At 44.4% G+C, this 15,662-nt stretch overlaps 1 protein-coding gene across 5 annotated transcripts in view; it reads right to left on the bottom strand.

Moving 5' to 3' along the window:
• Nucleotides 1-15,662, bottom strand: part of PIGQ (phosphatidylinositol glycan anchor biosynthesis, class Q) — a 37,728-nt gene that overhangs the window by 10,937 nt on the left and 11,129 nt on the right. For 4 of the 5 annotated variants that reach the window (XM_010565231.1, XM_010565229.1, XM_010565232.1 and 1 more), the window contains exons 4-9: nucleotides 15,153-15,273; nucleotides 9,535-9,661; nucleotides 8,360-8,513; nucleotides 5,669-5,780; nucleotides 3,704-3,784; nucleotides 2,558-2,672 (exon numbers count right to left, since the gene is read on the bottom strand). In XM_010565231.1, the coding sequence (XP_010563533.1) occupies nucleotides 2,558-2,672; nucleotides 3,704-3,784; nucleotides 5,669-5,780; nucleotides 8,360-8,513; nucleotides 9,535-9,661; nucleotides 15,153-15,273 (710 nt within the window). The remainder of the gene's footprint in view (nucleotides 1-2,557; nucleotides 2,673-3,703; nucleotides 3,785-5,668; nucleotides 5,781-8,359; nucleotides 8,514-9,534; nucleotides 9,662-15,152; nucleotides 15,274-15,662) is intronic. The other variant, XM_010565233.1, reaches the window with a different exon arrangement.

Raw genomic sequence — 15,662 nt, 5'->3', positions numbered from 1 at the left:
GCAGGCAATTTGTCAGATAGAGACAGAAACAAGTGTGCACTGAAGTTTCAGGTACGTGGTCGAGCACTCTGGAGTCTTATCCTAGGAACAGTCCATTCGACCAGAAAATGCTGCTTCTGCAGGTCATGGCCACACACTTCCCTTCTACAGCTGCAAGCCAACAATCTCTTAGATTATTTAATTGTTCAAGAGTCTTAAACTTTTAGGAAAATACATGCACAAAAAGGCTACAAATTTATTTTAGATTAACCTATAGATTACAACAACGCTCAGGAGTCTGAGCAATTCACAGAAAAAGCAGGAAGGCTTGGTCTACTGCAGATCACTCTAACAGAGAAGAACCCTAAACTATTCTGTGATTGCCAGCCAACTCCAGAGCACAGGGTTCTGCTTTTTCTGTACACAGGCACCATCGATGGTACAAGAAAGGTCAGGACATAAACCCATTTGCTTTGTTTCACATGACAGCGCACTAAAGCAAGCTCACTGCTTGTTTGTATTCCAGTAATCATAGAGACACCACCATGACAGGTCCTACAGAACCATGACAAAACTTGCCCCAAAGTTTGTGATGTGAATATTGGGCAAGGGGGAAAGAGAAATACAGAGAAAATGAACTGACATGTTCACAATCAAACAGCAGATTGGTAACTCATGTGCGGGCAGAGTTTGAGACCCCCGAACCTCACTGCTACACCTTACTTCACACTACAAACTGACATCACAGTGTACTCATCCCAACCAAGGTGGCATCCCTTGAGCTGACACTGGGCGGACAGAACTCTTGCACAGAGGACATCAGCTTTGATATATGTGCAAAAAGCTTTGTAAAGTCCGAAGTATTTCACTTTGGATGCATGGAAAGAAGATATGGATTTTGTTTCTCGTGTGCACATGGATCATTCACTTATCCTGGCCTAGGCTTCATCAGTGTAATATTTTGTCAATTCAGAAACTGAGTCAAATAACTTGGAGGCCAGATGCCACGACTGAACTGAGTTGAACTTAAACACTGCACTAACCCCTTGCTGACAGGAAAAGCTATCCATTCATGTTGGTAGAACCATCCTGATGGTGCCTGTAAAATCAGCTGCCATAACATATGCCAGAGGATGTCTTATCCAAGTTCTGAGTCTGAAAAGGGAGGCAAAACCTAAGCAGTGAGGACATCAAGTGATGTGTACTCTCTAAAGTCCTTTGAATTTGATTCAATTGCTCCATCTGTTACCACTGCAATGACATGTTTTTGCGCTGGGGCAGGAACACAGGCTGCAGAAATTCTCAGAGATGCCTCTTCATCTAGCAGGCAGCATGGCATTGCAGTGTTCTCTTTCTTCAAATGTTTAAGAGGAGCAAACAAACAGCCAACAAGGAAAGTAAGTCAGGTAACAAGCTCAACAGAGAAGACAATCCTCTGCCTGGGTGGAGGCTTATTATCCTGCAGTAGGTAGGTGGCTGAACAAAACTGAGGAGAAGTAATCTAAGACTGATGGGAATATATGGCTTACATCTCTCAGTGGCAACAAGATTTCCTTCTGCCCTACAACCTGCTGTTTACTGGGTCAGTTTTCTTCAGCAGCATCTCCTGTTCTCCAAAGACAGCCCTGAAGGGTTAAGAAGTTTCTGCCAGGAAACTCATAAGAATCTGCTGAAGGCACACATGGAAAAGCAACAGAGTTGGTAACATGGCTCAGCTATACCTTCCCAAAATCAAGCCTGGCACTGCTCCAACAGACAAAGCTGTTATCAGTTGCCTCAAGCTTCCTTTGCATTTGATGACTAGCCTTGGTTTAGTGATGATCAAGCTTTCTTACATTTTAAATTCCTGCTGTATGCTCTTTAAATCGATGGGAGATAATAATTTAGACGTGCTTGATTTTAACTAGATTAACCATAGCTGTTTGACAGTTAAACCCATTCCAAAATGATCCTTTACTCTGGTGCAAACCATGGTTGATGCTTACCAAAAGCAGAAAAACAACGACTAGTTTCAAAATGGTGACAGATTAGTCTCAAAAAGAGAACAATTATCTGAAATCTGCCCAGAGCCCTGTAATTAATCCAAACACCTCAGCTCAGGACTTCAGTTAGTCAAGTCAGCACAGAACCGAAGCAGTTCCACTGATTCACAGCCACTGTAGATCCAGCCCTTCGAAACAGCAGATTTTCCAAGGATTTTTGTAATTTGGCTTGTTTCAGAGCCCAAACCCCCAAAGTTAACAGCTTGTTTAACTCTCACAAGTTTTACCTGACCTGGTACTGGAATCAAAAGATGAACTCATTTATAGGGTCCTTGTTTGGACGTCACTTTTAGTTGCACAGGCTTTGTAAAGGTGTTCCCGATTCTGCTTCAGCATCAAATTTCTTTCCATTGACAACCTCATCCTGCTCCTTGCAGGAATTGGTTAACAGTATGGACAACTGCGCAACTTGAGCCTTGGGTTCTTTCCTGCCCCCCCCCCCGCATCTTTCTATTCAGAAGCTACCCATTGCATCAAAATTAAATGCATAATGCTAAATCCTTGAACTTCTGCATGTGCAGTGCTGAAGGACCTACCTGCGAGTCTGTAAGATCTGCAGAGCCGAAGGATGATTGAATAAAGAGGCAGAGAGTCAATCAGGTCAACCAGCAAGTGTATCAGGCCTTGCACAATCACCACCAGCAAACGGAGCTACAAAGAAACAGTTTAATAAGAAAATCTTAGAGAAACAGGAGATGCAACACTTGCAAACTCATGAGCTGGTCTGCAATCTGACATGGTTGTGTGCTAAGCTAAAGCCTCCCCAAGTGGGTTTGATGTCTAGAAGTGCTGGGCCTGGATGACCCCGCATGAGGTTCCTTGACAATCTTAGCTTAAGAGTGTAACTGAAATGAAGCTCCTACTGTTGTAGAGGCTGTGACCTTCAAGGACATGAGAGCTATTCCGCTTTCAGTGGCCATAGTCTAAAAGAGAGAATTTAGGCTTCCATTTCTAGTAAACTCCAGCACTGTGAATCAGTGACTGCAAATTTTTCTCTCTCCAACAGTGAGCTGAAGTAGCTTATTTCTGCCTGAAGAAACCCCATGTAGAGCATCTAAGCAAGAGCAAAGCAGTCAGAAATAAGCTTCCTACTCAGTGTGTTCTTGTCCCCTGATTAAAGCACCTCCTTTTGTCAGACTGCCTTTATTTTTGTTGCCAAGCTAATCTGAAAAGAGAGGGCTCAAAAAAGATGTTGAAACCATGTGATGGCCACTATCTGTGGAAAATTTTGCTCCAGGCGTGTCTCAGAGAGGACTGGTCATGGTGGGGGGAAGAAAAGAAAAATAAAGCAGTCCAACCCTCTGAGCAAAGCCTGGCTGAAAGCATTTAGCACAACAAGTTAATTTCTTGAAAAAAAAAAAAAAGTTCTGGATTAAACTAGAGAGGCCATCACCCCAGACGTGGGATGGAAAGATAAAAAAAAAAAAAAAAAAAGACTTCTGAGTGAAAGAGAGGGGAACAGCTTGTTCTGCTGACCACGATTTGCTGGGAATTCCCTTTGGAGAAAGAAAAACACATATCCTGAATTCCACTTGCTTGGCCTACACGGGCTGTGTGAGAACCCTTCCTGGGACACCCAGACAAATATATATTTTCTTTGTGGATGACAGTGAATGACTAGGAAACTTTTTTTTAATATCTCAGAAGACAGTGTATGACTAGCTTCAAGGGTTAAATCTTACCAGGGTAAACACCAAATAATACAGTGCAGTTGTAGGCAGGAGGAACAGCAGGATTGTAAATAGCAAAGTGCCAATAAATAACTAGGGGAAAAGAGAAACACAAACAATCATTAGCAGAGCAATGGCAAAATAAAATAAAATAATAGGAAACTGTGAGATAATGACAGTTTGCAAGACTCCTTAATGTGCTTTTTTATTCCCTATGTGAATAATGCTGTTACCTTTAATATTTTCAGTACTACTTCTCTCACTGGCCCTTTTTAGAAGGCTCCCTATTATAGGAGTATGTTTGGAAAGACAAACAAGCTGGATTCTGACAGCATTTTTTCCTTTATAGACAATACTCAAGATTTCCTATTTCAGGTCAGCTTCCTTAGGAAACAAGACTTACACGTTCATGCCATTTGTCCACTCCCTGTCCCTGTAAGTTTTAGAGCCATTGGTCAGTTTTTACCAGAAAAATGTGGAAGGGTAAAAAGAAGTAGGAATTTGGTAGGGAATTTTGTAGAGAATTGAGAAGTATTTTTGTTCCTCCTTGTTTTAGGAGAACAGGCACCCGGTGAAAAGCTGGCAAAATCTGGTTGATAAACATTCCCAGCAGCAGCAACTGGCTGGTCAGTCCAGCCACAGGACTTCTGCCTCTTGCTCGGTGGGAAACTGGGACACAGAAAGAAGCTGGAGTTACTGGGGTGGGGGGAGCAATATTCAGAGGATGAAGGAGAAAAATCCATAGGAAAGCAGGTGTCATTAGCTCCACTGCCCACAGAAAAAGTTATTTTTATTCTGGGCCAGCCTAGTTGGCTGAAGTCTAACTAATTCCAACTGGGAGAAATGCAGATTTTTGACAAATAGGGATCTGACTCCTCAATTTTCTGTTGCCACTTCCAGAACAGAGAGGTGACAGGAACACAGAGCACTGCCATTTCTGCAAAAAGAGATCATGGCTGTGGTATATTATAAAAGAAAATAACACAGCCAGCCGTGTGACAGAGATGGATCAACATCCCAGCTTTATGCACGTAACCAGAAATAGATCATAACCCAATCCACTCTCTTCACAGCAGTTGTCTCTCCCCTCCTCAATCACTCCACTGCAGTTGCTTTACATCTCCAAAAGTCCTTTAAGGCCTGCTTTGAACGTCTCTTCCCACCCAGGCCAACAACATAATTCCCGCTGGCCTCCAGAGCAGCAGGATGAAGCCTGAAGTGCCAAACCAATTCTCCTCAAAGTACACAGGGACCGAGGAGCCCTGATGCAGTCTCCTGGCATGGAAGCTTTTAAACACTACAGAAACAGAAAAATAGCACCTCCACTTACACGTCCACTGGTGTAAGAAGCTCAAGGTTATCTGTTGCAATGGAGAGAGAGGCCCAGGCCCTGGAAGTTACCAAATATTATTGTATTACTTTAGTGATGTTTGCCACTGCCATCATGGAGCAGTTCAGGCTCTGCTGAACTTTTGCATGGCATTTTAGAAATTAAAAAGAGCTTACAGTATTTGACAAAAAAACGCCTCTGCTGCTTGAGTGAGAACGTGTGGGCCAGGCTCCAGTGCAACGTGAATGAAACGGGGCCTTTTAATAGAAACGCTGGCATGTCTGTTACTGTGGCAACACTGCTGGGCACCACTTCTTAAATTGCCTCCCTCCTCCATACCCACTCCCATGCTCCAGGAGCTGGAAGCATCTGCAGCACCCACTGCAGTTCACCAGGGTGCCTTGCAGGTGCTCAGCACTTGCCAGAATTAGGCCCCCTGAACATGCAGAGAAGCAAAGGTGTGCTGCAGAGCAGCAGAGTCCAAGCATTTGGTTGAAGAGCCACAGATGCAGAGTGCTGAGGCATGCACTTGTTCTGAGCACCACAAAGCCTCCCGTGGCTTCTGTCTCAATATTAGCTGAAGCAGGATAGGATTGTATTGCCCATGGGCAGCGCCCTGCAGTGAGCCCCTGGTGCTGCAGCACTACCTGGTCCAAGTCATAGGAGCAGGAATCCACCCGCTGCCGGAGGACGTTCCATTTCTTCCCACGGAACAAGCGCCAGAGAGATGACAGGCCGTAAATCTTCAGGCAGTAGAGCCTGAGCAAAGAGAAGACGCTGTGCATCAGAGCTGCGAGTTCCCGAGCTTCAACACAAAACAGCTGCCATCATTACACCCCTGCACCCACTCACTTACTGACACCGCAGAACTCAGGGTGGCAAAAGAAATCAACCCGAGAATGACGCAGATAAAATATTCAGTCAACCGTATTTGTGCTGGCCCCTGGCATGGGCAGAGCAGGCTGCTGCACACAGGTCTGGAGTACTGGAGGGCAATGGCCATGGCATGCCCCAGGACAGTGGCAAGGCTCTCAACAGGGTGACCCCTATGTGAAGCAGTAATTGCCAGCCCCATGCCACCACTTTCCCTGTAGCAAAAGAAGCAGCAAGCTTATTCCCCAAAGTTCACCTCTGTCTCTCCAGTTTAGATCTGCCCTGATCCCCTTGCTTCACACCCCTTCCATGGCAGGAGTGGCCAAGGTCTCGCCCCTCACTCTTGAGTCAATGTAATTCAATTTTGCCTCCACAGCACAGAGAGACAAGGGAGAGGACTGGAGCCCCTGCACCTTCTTTAGTAAAGCACAGCTTCAAACATCCTTAAGAGTGGAAACAGATCAACTAAATGGCTGGTGGCCCCTACCACTTCCTTTCTTTCAGCTTTTGTAACTTGATGCTACGACACTTGGAGCTACTTCCCTTCCAAAAAAAAGGGTGAGTCCTTGGTGAGAGAAGCTTGTGGTGATAAGGGGTGGGAAATAGACATCCCTACAGAATAACATCAAGGAAGACAAGAGCGCCTGGGATGGAGAAGAGGCACAAAGAGCCCTGGGCAGCTATGTCCAACATACATGGATGTAAAGAAAGGGGACACGGCCAGTCTGTGGGGCAGAAGAGAGCCTGAGAAAGCCTGAGCTACAAAAGCCAGACTGGTTAACCAGCCTAGTTAAGGCACGGAAGCTACTCAGATTTCAAGGCAGCGTTGTGAAAGCAGAGGCAAGGCGTCTTATCCAAGAGAGGAATCTGGTTTGAGGAACACCAACTGCTTCAAGGAATTGGCAGGGTGCCTCCAGACTGGCAGGCACAGCTCAGTGCACTAATCCCTAGGCAGGAGGGTGCCCGGGACAACTCCTCCAGGTTTCTGGTACACACCTGCTCTGTGGCTCTGACTAAGGCCACACACTCCCCCACACACCCTGACATGACACCAAGCGGGTGTTCCTGCTGTAGCACCTGCCCCACCTTTGCTGGCTGCCTGCACACACATGCCTGCTCTTGTTTCACTGTGTGGTTTGTTTCAGAAGGGGTTCTCGGGCTTCACCAACACCTGAACCAGCAAATTCTTCTGCCAGCTGCAGGAACGCAAGGTGTTGTGGTGGCTGTGTTGATGTGGGTGACTGCTATCCCTTCCTGACTCTCCACTGGGGGCACCTGGCACAGCAGGGCAGTTTGGTGCCAGTGGCAAGATAACATATAGCTGCTCTATACTTCCAACAAACAGCAGAGGCGGGTAGACTGGCTCCCTGCAGCTCACAAGGGAAAAGCAATCAGCTGAGAAAATGCTTGTCCTGTTTCCACTCACTGCACAATGAGGAGGACCGAGGCCACTCCTCACAGACCAAAACAGAAATTCCAGTAATGAGAGGTGTTGGGAAGAGACTCTTCATTACTGACATTACTGATTTCGGGTGTAAGCCCTATGCTCACAACAGACCCAACTGATAAATCATATCTCAATATTTCTAACTATTCCCTAAACTACCCATAACTAAAGTTCTACTATTTCTTCTGTTGTTTGTAATGTAAAGCCCTCTGCTCATAGCCTGGGGAGGAACGATGACTATTCTGTACTTTATAAGCCCAAAGTTTCTTTATTTATTACCTTGTCTCTCATCCCCTTGGCAAGAGCAGCTATTCTCCAGTGGCCTGTGTGAATCCTTGCTGCAGAACATGTTAATGGAGCACAGGAACAGAGCACATCGGTGGGCACTGTTTGCACAATAATCCCGACATGCCCTGGACATGCCCCAAAGCCCTGTGCGCTCCCACACACTGCCTCAGAGCCTCTGCCCGGTTCTCAGGCTATGGGGCCCTCCAGTAGGTCCAGACAATGACACCAGGATGGTGTCACACCCATGCTGTAACCCCAAACCTGTCGTCTGTGCTCCACGATGCAGACAAGAACCTCTGAAGCAGGGCAGAGGCAGGGACTCAGGGGCTACCAGAAGTACAAGGGTTCCCCTTTCCTCCTCCTCTCCTCCAGTTCCCCTCAAAACTACTGGGTCAGGTGCAAGTGAAAAGAGTACTGTAAGGCTGAATCAAAGGGGTGGAGTAAGCTGCTTTCTTGTCCTCTGCCTGTCACGTAGTTTTATTTTTCCAGGTCAGTACCACAATAAATAAATATTTAAACGCAAGAAAACTGAAAGATAGGTTGCTTGTACTACTGTGGCCATCATTTCTACATGCATCAAAGAATGCAATAAATTAATTGCTGGCTAAACTGTGAATTGAAGAGAACTACACTAGGAATGAATGCTCCATGAATTAAAGACATGCCTGGAGTGTTCCGTGGCCCTTCTTTCCAAATATACCTATGACACAGCCAAGAGAGATCAACTCACCTGGCTCCGTAGACATAGAAGCAGTAAATGTGGAAGGTCAGAAGCGCAATGATGTCGGAGAGGATGCAGAGAGCCACAGTCAGGCCCAGACAAGCCGACAGACCGACATACCAGAGGATCATCTCAATGAATGGGGACATCAGGTGAATGTAGCCTAATGGACATTGCAGAATGTCAGTATTTGACTGAGACATCTTCCTCTTGACACTCTCAATCAGTCCTTTTGACTGATTCCCCCTGCCCTAGAACATTGCTCCAGAAATCATAGCCATGAAAACATGCCAGTAAAACTGGAAAGTTCCTTTAGATGCCATCTTCTGTTTAGGAGGGCCAACAAAAACTCTTTCCCCACAGGTTTCTGTCCAGGTGTGGCAGCTCTGTGAGGAAGGGGAAGATGTGCTCAGCTTGAACAGAGCAGTCACCTTGCTCCACATGTGATATGCTTTTCTAGATTTGTGTCCAGGTTCCTAATAACATTTTTAACTGCACACATCAACCTTTACTGCAGCCATTCCCCTTTTCTTGCTATTCCCACAAAAGCCACCCCATAGGGCTTTTGTAAAATAAAACAGTGTGGAGACATACAGTCTCTTTCATCATTAAAGTGGAGCAAAGTAACAGAAACAAGACCATACTTGATTGGTGAGCAAAGTAAATCAGTATAATAACTAAGGAGTTCACATCCATCACAACTGTAGTCCTTCATCAAGACACTTATCAAGGAGAGCAGGGGTGTGTTATTTCAAGGAGGGACTTGAAATAATAAAATTGCACTAAGGTGAAATCAGTGATAGGACAGGGTTGGCATTTGCATCCTGAGAGCACACTTCTCATCCCTATCCTATCAGCTGCCTCTTATATGGCAAAGACTACAAAAGCCTACATAAGGCGTAAAGCCTTCCCTTGGACACTCACCACTAATGGCACCAAATAAGTAAGCTCCATCGTGATTTGCACTTCTTGCAAAGCATCAGTGCAAGCGCTTTATTTAATATGCATGACTTCCTTGTGTGGGAATCCAACTTTGGCTTGAGTTCCCACAGCAGGAAGACTCACAGACAAGTTCATACTTGCAGTAGTGCATTTTGATTCATTATTCACCTCTAGGCAAACATTAAACACTCAGGAGGGAAGAGATGAAAAGGGAGGCTGAAAAGTAAAACAATTGCACTTACTAATCCAAAGATGGATGTGGTAAAGGAAGAAGCGGCCCAAAACTTGGTCCAAAGCTCGGTTCATTTTCAGTCCAGCTGGCGCTCCCATTAGCCACTGAAGCAGGTCCTGGAGCTCTTCAGCTACGTGCTACAAACACATGGAAGCAAGGCACCTGAGATAAAAGACTTCTACCACACTGAACAGGTCCAGTGCACCTGTACATGCTGCCCCCCAAAAAGTATTCTTACCACACCCTTCAAACCAATGGAAAAAAAAAAAACCAAATGACTACTTTACAACTAGTTAAATCAGAAATGCACCTTTATTGACTCTTCACTGAATCCAAACATAAGAGCAGAGAGGAAGCTGAACTGCTTAAACGTTCTCAGTGCTGGGAACACAAACCTAGTGTTTGTTTATGACCACCTCTTGTAGACTTGCACAATATTTCTTGGTGTAATGAGAGTTCTTGAAATAGGTGGCAAATGCTGGTGCACAAATCGACTTCTTTGGACAGTCAACTGAAATGTCAGAACTGAGCCAGTAATTTAACCATGGGGAAGGCTGTCAGGATTTTAAAAGGGGGAAGATGGCAGTGCACTCGCAGGCAAAAAAAGTGAATTTTTACAAACAAATAATCTGTACGTGTTTAAAGCAGGGTAGAAAACACAATTATATAAATGTGTTTCATACATAAACAAACTTTCTTGATACTCTCTGGTGTACTAGGCAAGATTAACCATGCTGTATAGCACTGATCTTGCCTACCACTACTGTGTCTCTCTGCAGGCTTCATGATGAGACACCCATGGCAAACCAGTAAAAAAGCCTAATGGAGGCCGTCCCCAAATCACCGAGGGCTTTGACTCACAACTTCTGGTGATTTAATCCCAGGCTGATGTTGTTTACTGATTTTCTCTCTCCCCCCCACTACTCTGCTGGAGGTCCCCCTTGCAGTTGACAGGGCAGAAGATGGGGTGGCTCTGCTCCCTGGTAGTTTGCACCTGACCTACTCACCTAAGCTGAAACCAGCGGTGAAGTCCATTTACCAGGCTGTGAATTGAGGTAGCTGAGAGTAGTAACTTCCAGCAAACAGTTCAGGAACATACCCGGAAGAAATGACCTCTCACACTGTCCCGCATGAACAGAGGTTGTGAGTAAAAGCCTTCTACCTCTGAAAATTCTACTTACAGTCAAGTTCATGCAAGTGAATTGCACTGCAAATTGTGCACGTGTAGAAGAATCAAGACAAGCTAACTAAAGCTGATGCACTGTAGCCTACTTTTCCCGTCATTCATATGGATAATTTCCCTAAGGGGAAATTATTTCCAAGGAATGATTCCATTTTATTTATTAACCAACAGGATCCTTGCAAAATGAGTTTGTAAACATTTACTTTTAGTGTAGTGGCAAAATTAAGGGCTCCATCTGCAACTTGCCCAAAAGGATTGCCTTTTTATTTCATTCATTTTCCCTCTGTCTCACTGCAAGTCAGAACTGATTTGAACCCATGGATCTTACCTCTGTGGCTGAGAAGTGTTAGCTGCTTTATAAATAGACTGTTTTTAATAATTAAAGTGTTGGACTGGTAACTTGGAAAAAGCATTTGGTGGTTTTAATGAAATATTTAAATGTTTGAAAGCAGTCCTTCAGCAAGGCTGTTTTTCAGCACTGAATACTTCTGGAGGCTGCCAGTCTCAGAGGTGCTACTAAGTTCTGACAGAGGCACATAGCTCTGGGAAGGTGCCCTAGCTTGCTGTTATTTAGCTGGGCAAGGCATTTCAAAACATAATCCTAAGGCATAACCTTGCAGGTTGTTTTCCAGCCAGATATTTTAGGACTGATCAATAGCAAGTACAATCAGAAAAGGTGACTGGGAGTCCAATTCTCCTGTTGTAGTCACAAATACTGAATGTGGCCAGTATTAATAAATAAGATACACTGAATTGGAAGTATTTTGTAAAGAGGTGTGGGGACATTACCAAACTGGAGACTAAAGCTAATACGGTTTAGATGAGAACACTGTGGAAATATTTTCTTTACTGTCATGGTCTTCTTTCTAGTCTCCATATGCAGAGGGTCTAACGGTGATGTGACATCAATGGAGAAGGACGCGCAGCACACTGCAGGTGGGCACCGGGAAGCACAGTGCGAACTTCCTGAGCGGAGCATCTAGTGCAAGTCAGAGCAAGGAAAGCCAAAGCACTCCCTACTAGACACACCTGCCCTGCATCTGTTGCCGGCATTTGGAGCTCTAAGTTATACTATTTTACAAATTAACATCTAAGAATATTTTTCAGGAAGTGTCCTCTCTGCTCGCTTTGTTTATGGATTAGCAGAACATGACTGAATAGGAACTTACATCCAATTATCTCTAAACCCCAGTAACATTTTTGGAGGCATGATCTATCATAAATATTTAACTGTTTCAAAGAGATTGCAGGATAAGAAAAAGAGACAGCAGCAAAGATGAAAGAGGTGAAGGAGCAAAAAGCAAACAAACAAACCAACCCCCCCAAAACCCCCAAGATGGTTTATAAGCAGTTTTTTTCCAAACCAGACAAATGTAGCAGTTTGAGTTGGGTATTTTTGAAAGAAGGCTGTCTCGTGGAAGGCAAAACCAAGAACAACCATTGGGAAGCCTGGTGGGATCGAGGGAAGGAGGAGGGTAGGAGTTGTGAGGGCACCTACAGGGAGAAGATTATTCACATTTTCCATTCTTGGATTTGAAAGCCTGCTCCAAAAATCAGCCCTTCATATTGCATACAGCTAGTCGCCAGTTACTCCCTAGGTGTCTCTGAATCACATCTGCCTCATTTACTGACAAAAGCAACTTGTTATTACAGTCAGCACAGCACAGCTCATCAAGCTGTGAAAGTGGGAGCTGCAGTCAATGATGTCTTGTGCATCATCAACAATTGCTAGCTAAGTGCTGATTTGAGAACCATTATATCAGGGGATGACGAATGATGGCTAGGGAATACGGTTTCATCCTCACATCAGCAGGCTGAGATTGTGACCCTGGCAGTTGTCAAGAGCCAAAATAACCTGCCTGCATCTGCTCCCTTCCAGAGAGATGTTTGCTTGGAAAAAAAATGAACACTGTATCCAGTCCCCACACAGCTACGATTTTGTCAATATTAAAATCAGTCAATCAAACCAATAAGGTTATATGTTATATAAGGTTAGTTTGTCAATATTAAAATCAATCAAATCAATAAAGTTAAAATAAGGTTATGTATATAACCTTATAATATATAATAAACATTGTAATATATATAATGTTCTATTTACTAACAGATACAGAGATGTAAGGTCAATGCCATCATCAGATCTGGGGCATTTTTGATATATCAAAAGCAGAATAGCAAGGAGCATTAGGGAAGGAAAAGTAACTCGTTCTGCATATGGGAAAGTTTGCATTACTGAACTTGGCAACACATAAGCACTTGAGAAAGCCCAAGTGATGGGAATAATGTGTACCAGATGGACACTCAGCAGCAAAGAGGAAACCTACTGCTGAATGGCTAAGGGGAGATTTTGCTGTCATACTGGAAAAGAAGTAGTGCTGGCTTGCACACCACATGCTGAAGTCATTGGTATATTTTGGGATTACTCAGATCTGCATTTTTTAAGGCCTGCACATAATGCATATAAATCAATGCCCACCGAAGGCAGTAAAAGGACTCCAAATGATTTTTATGTCCACAATCTAATATGCTTGAAAGAAGAAACTAAGTCTGGAAAGTAAGAAGAGTCGTTAAGTGGCCTGAAGTGATAAGGCTGGAGAAGCAGAGAAGAAAGGCACTGACTGACTACCAGGCCAACCACACAAGGAGGAGTTAGCACTTCCAGGAAAGTAAGTAAACAGCTCTTGCTGATAGCGAGGTAATGAAGTCTGCACATGTAGGAGACATGGTGAAAATAACTGACACTATGATGCCTAAGCTGAGTGACAGCTGAGCTAAATTACTGAAAGAGCAATGAACAAGGAACTCTCACAAGCAAGCCTATCCAGGACAGGTGCTGGGATTGGATACACCTTGAGCACAGAGAGCATCCATCTGCCAAAGACACTGGACAGATGGAACCCCTCCTGGAGCCACCTGTGCAAACAGGAGCGCAGCCAAAAGCCACTTCCTTGCAGACTTGTTAAGAAATCAGATTTCTGAGAGCTGGACACTTAGAGTAATCCCACAGGGAGAGCTCTAGTGAACTTAAACGTCTCCAGCTGAAATATCTGTAAGGGAAAAGATTTAGGAATAAGACTTAGAAAAATATTTTTAGTGTATAGCTCAAATACAAGAGCAAGTGTATTGCAAGAATTGTGGTCCTTTCTACCCCACCACTGCTGCTGAATAGTGTCTGCAGCAATCCTTAAAACATGCAATCCTTAGAAGTTTGACTATGAAAGATAACAAAAATAGCAATAGTCACAATCCACAGCTATGTTGGACAATCCATACACACTTTCTGAAAGTACAGCACGTACAAGAATGATCAGAGACCTATGGCTTGTAACAGTTAAAAGGTTAGACATGGACCAAGCAGATCATCATCAAGGGAAATGTGAGCTCTTCCCAAGAGAGACAGCATAAGTAGGAAAAAGAAATTGCTGCTGGAATTCTCTAATCAGAATAAAATTCCTCCCAACCAAGAAGCTGGAGAAAGAACCAAGAGGATGTTCTCCATCTGCTAGAAAGAAACCAGTGGAAAGATCCACCTTCCCTCCCAGAAATGAAAGGAAAGTGGGCAGAGAAAGGATTAGGCTGTACAGCTGCATGACAGCGCTCAACATTGGCCGCACGTCTATTCCCAAGACACAGAAGCTCTTACAACAGAGCTAACTTCAGATTACTGGTCTGGTCTCCAGCCTCTGAAGTACATTATATGTTCCTTTCTGCCACTAAACAGATATATTGGAGTACTGCACCTAAAATGAACACCAGAAAAGCAGGATAGTATGAGTCATACTTGTTCTTCATGAATTTATGCTGATGCCAAGGGATCTTAGTGGGCAAGAGGAGTTATGTTTGAGAAAAATCACAGGACACAGCAAGTTTTCCTAGCTTACCATCTGCACACCAGAGCTCTTAGACAGGATTTCAGGTGTTTGTATCCTGACTAGCTAATGCCTTTGGATTTCCCCATGAAATTCCTCTCCACAAGCACAGCTGCACTGCTTATCAAGTTTGACTTTTCAGCAGTTTATCAGATTAAACCCAGGTTACAGCTTTTTTTTTTTTTTTCTCCAAACACCCCATATAGCAACAACTTGAGGATACTTCCTGTCGACTCCAGAATAAAAGTATTCTGGCTTGATAACCACTCAACCTGCAGCTGCAGAGCTCTGTCCAAGCCATAACTGTTACTTTAGGAGCTGGAACAGCCCTCCGGTAAATATCTAATTACTATTCACTGCACATGCAAAGCAGAGCTGTGTTCCTTTTGAGCAGTCCCAGCAGGCTTGATTTGAAGATTTCACTGTTCTTGAGGAGACCTAATTTGCATGACTTCAGACAGGAGTCTCTCTGAAATCCTTGCACGTAAGGCATTGCCTCCTTACAACTACCCCAGGCATCAAGAGCTGGTCAGTACCCACAGCAGGTGAAAGAGAAACGGCTTTGGCCAGACTTACATCAGCCACAGGGATAAGAGTGTCAGCAAGGTGACCAATTCGGTTCTTTCTGTACAGCCAGGACATCAGCAGTATCCCCAGAGCCACATCAATCAGCAGAGAGACAAAGATGTTGGCTTTCCTACATGCAGGATAAAGAGAAACAGTGTTAGAGAAAATGGAAGGACAGTGTTTAATGTTTCAATGACAACTGTCGGCTTCACTTACATAGCATCTTTAATGTCCGAGGGACACCAGGACAATTTACTGAAGAGGCACAGTGTAGAGATCTTTTGACTTTCACTGGTGTGCTGCTAGTTCTGTGGCCAGACACAGAGCCACGTGGAGCCTGCCACACCACAAAACCTTTTTTAGTAAGGGGAGTGAAGAGTGGGATTGAAGCTACAACGAGGAATGCTAGACAAAGTGTGTGTGTGTGCGCACGTATATACACACACACACACACTCGGGGGGGGGGGGGGGGGCTTTCAAAAATCATAGGCCGCACCCCCCCGGAACAACCCCGGGGCT

The sequence above is a fragment of the Haliaeetus leucocephalus genome, unplaced genomic scaffold (genome assembly GCF_000737465.1).
Source record: "Haliaeetus leucocephalus isolate CR32 unplaced genomic scaffold, Haliaeetus_leucocephalus-4.0 Scaffold188, whole genome shotgun sequence".
In the NCBI taxonomy this organism is placed as follows: domain Eukaryota; kingdom Metazoa; phylum Chordata; class Aves; order Accipitriformes; family Accipitridae; genus Haliaeetus; species Haliaeetus leucocephalus.
This window is presented reverse-complemented; position numbering and strand designations above follow the sequence as displayed.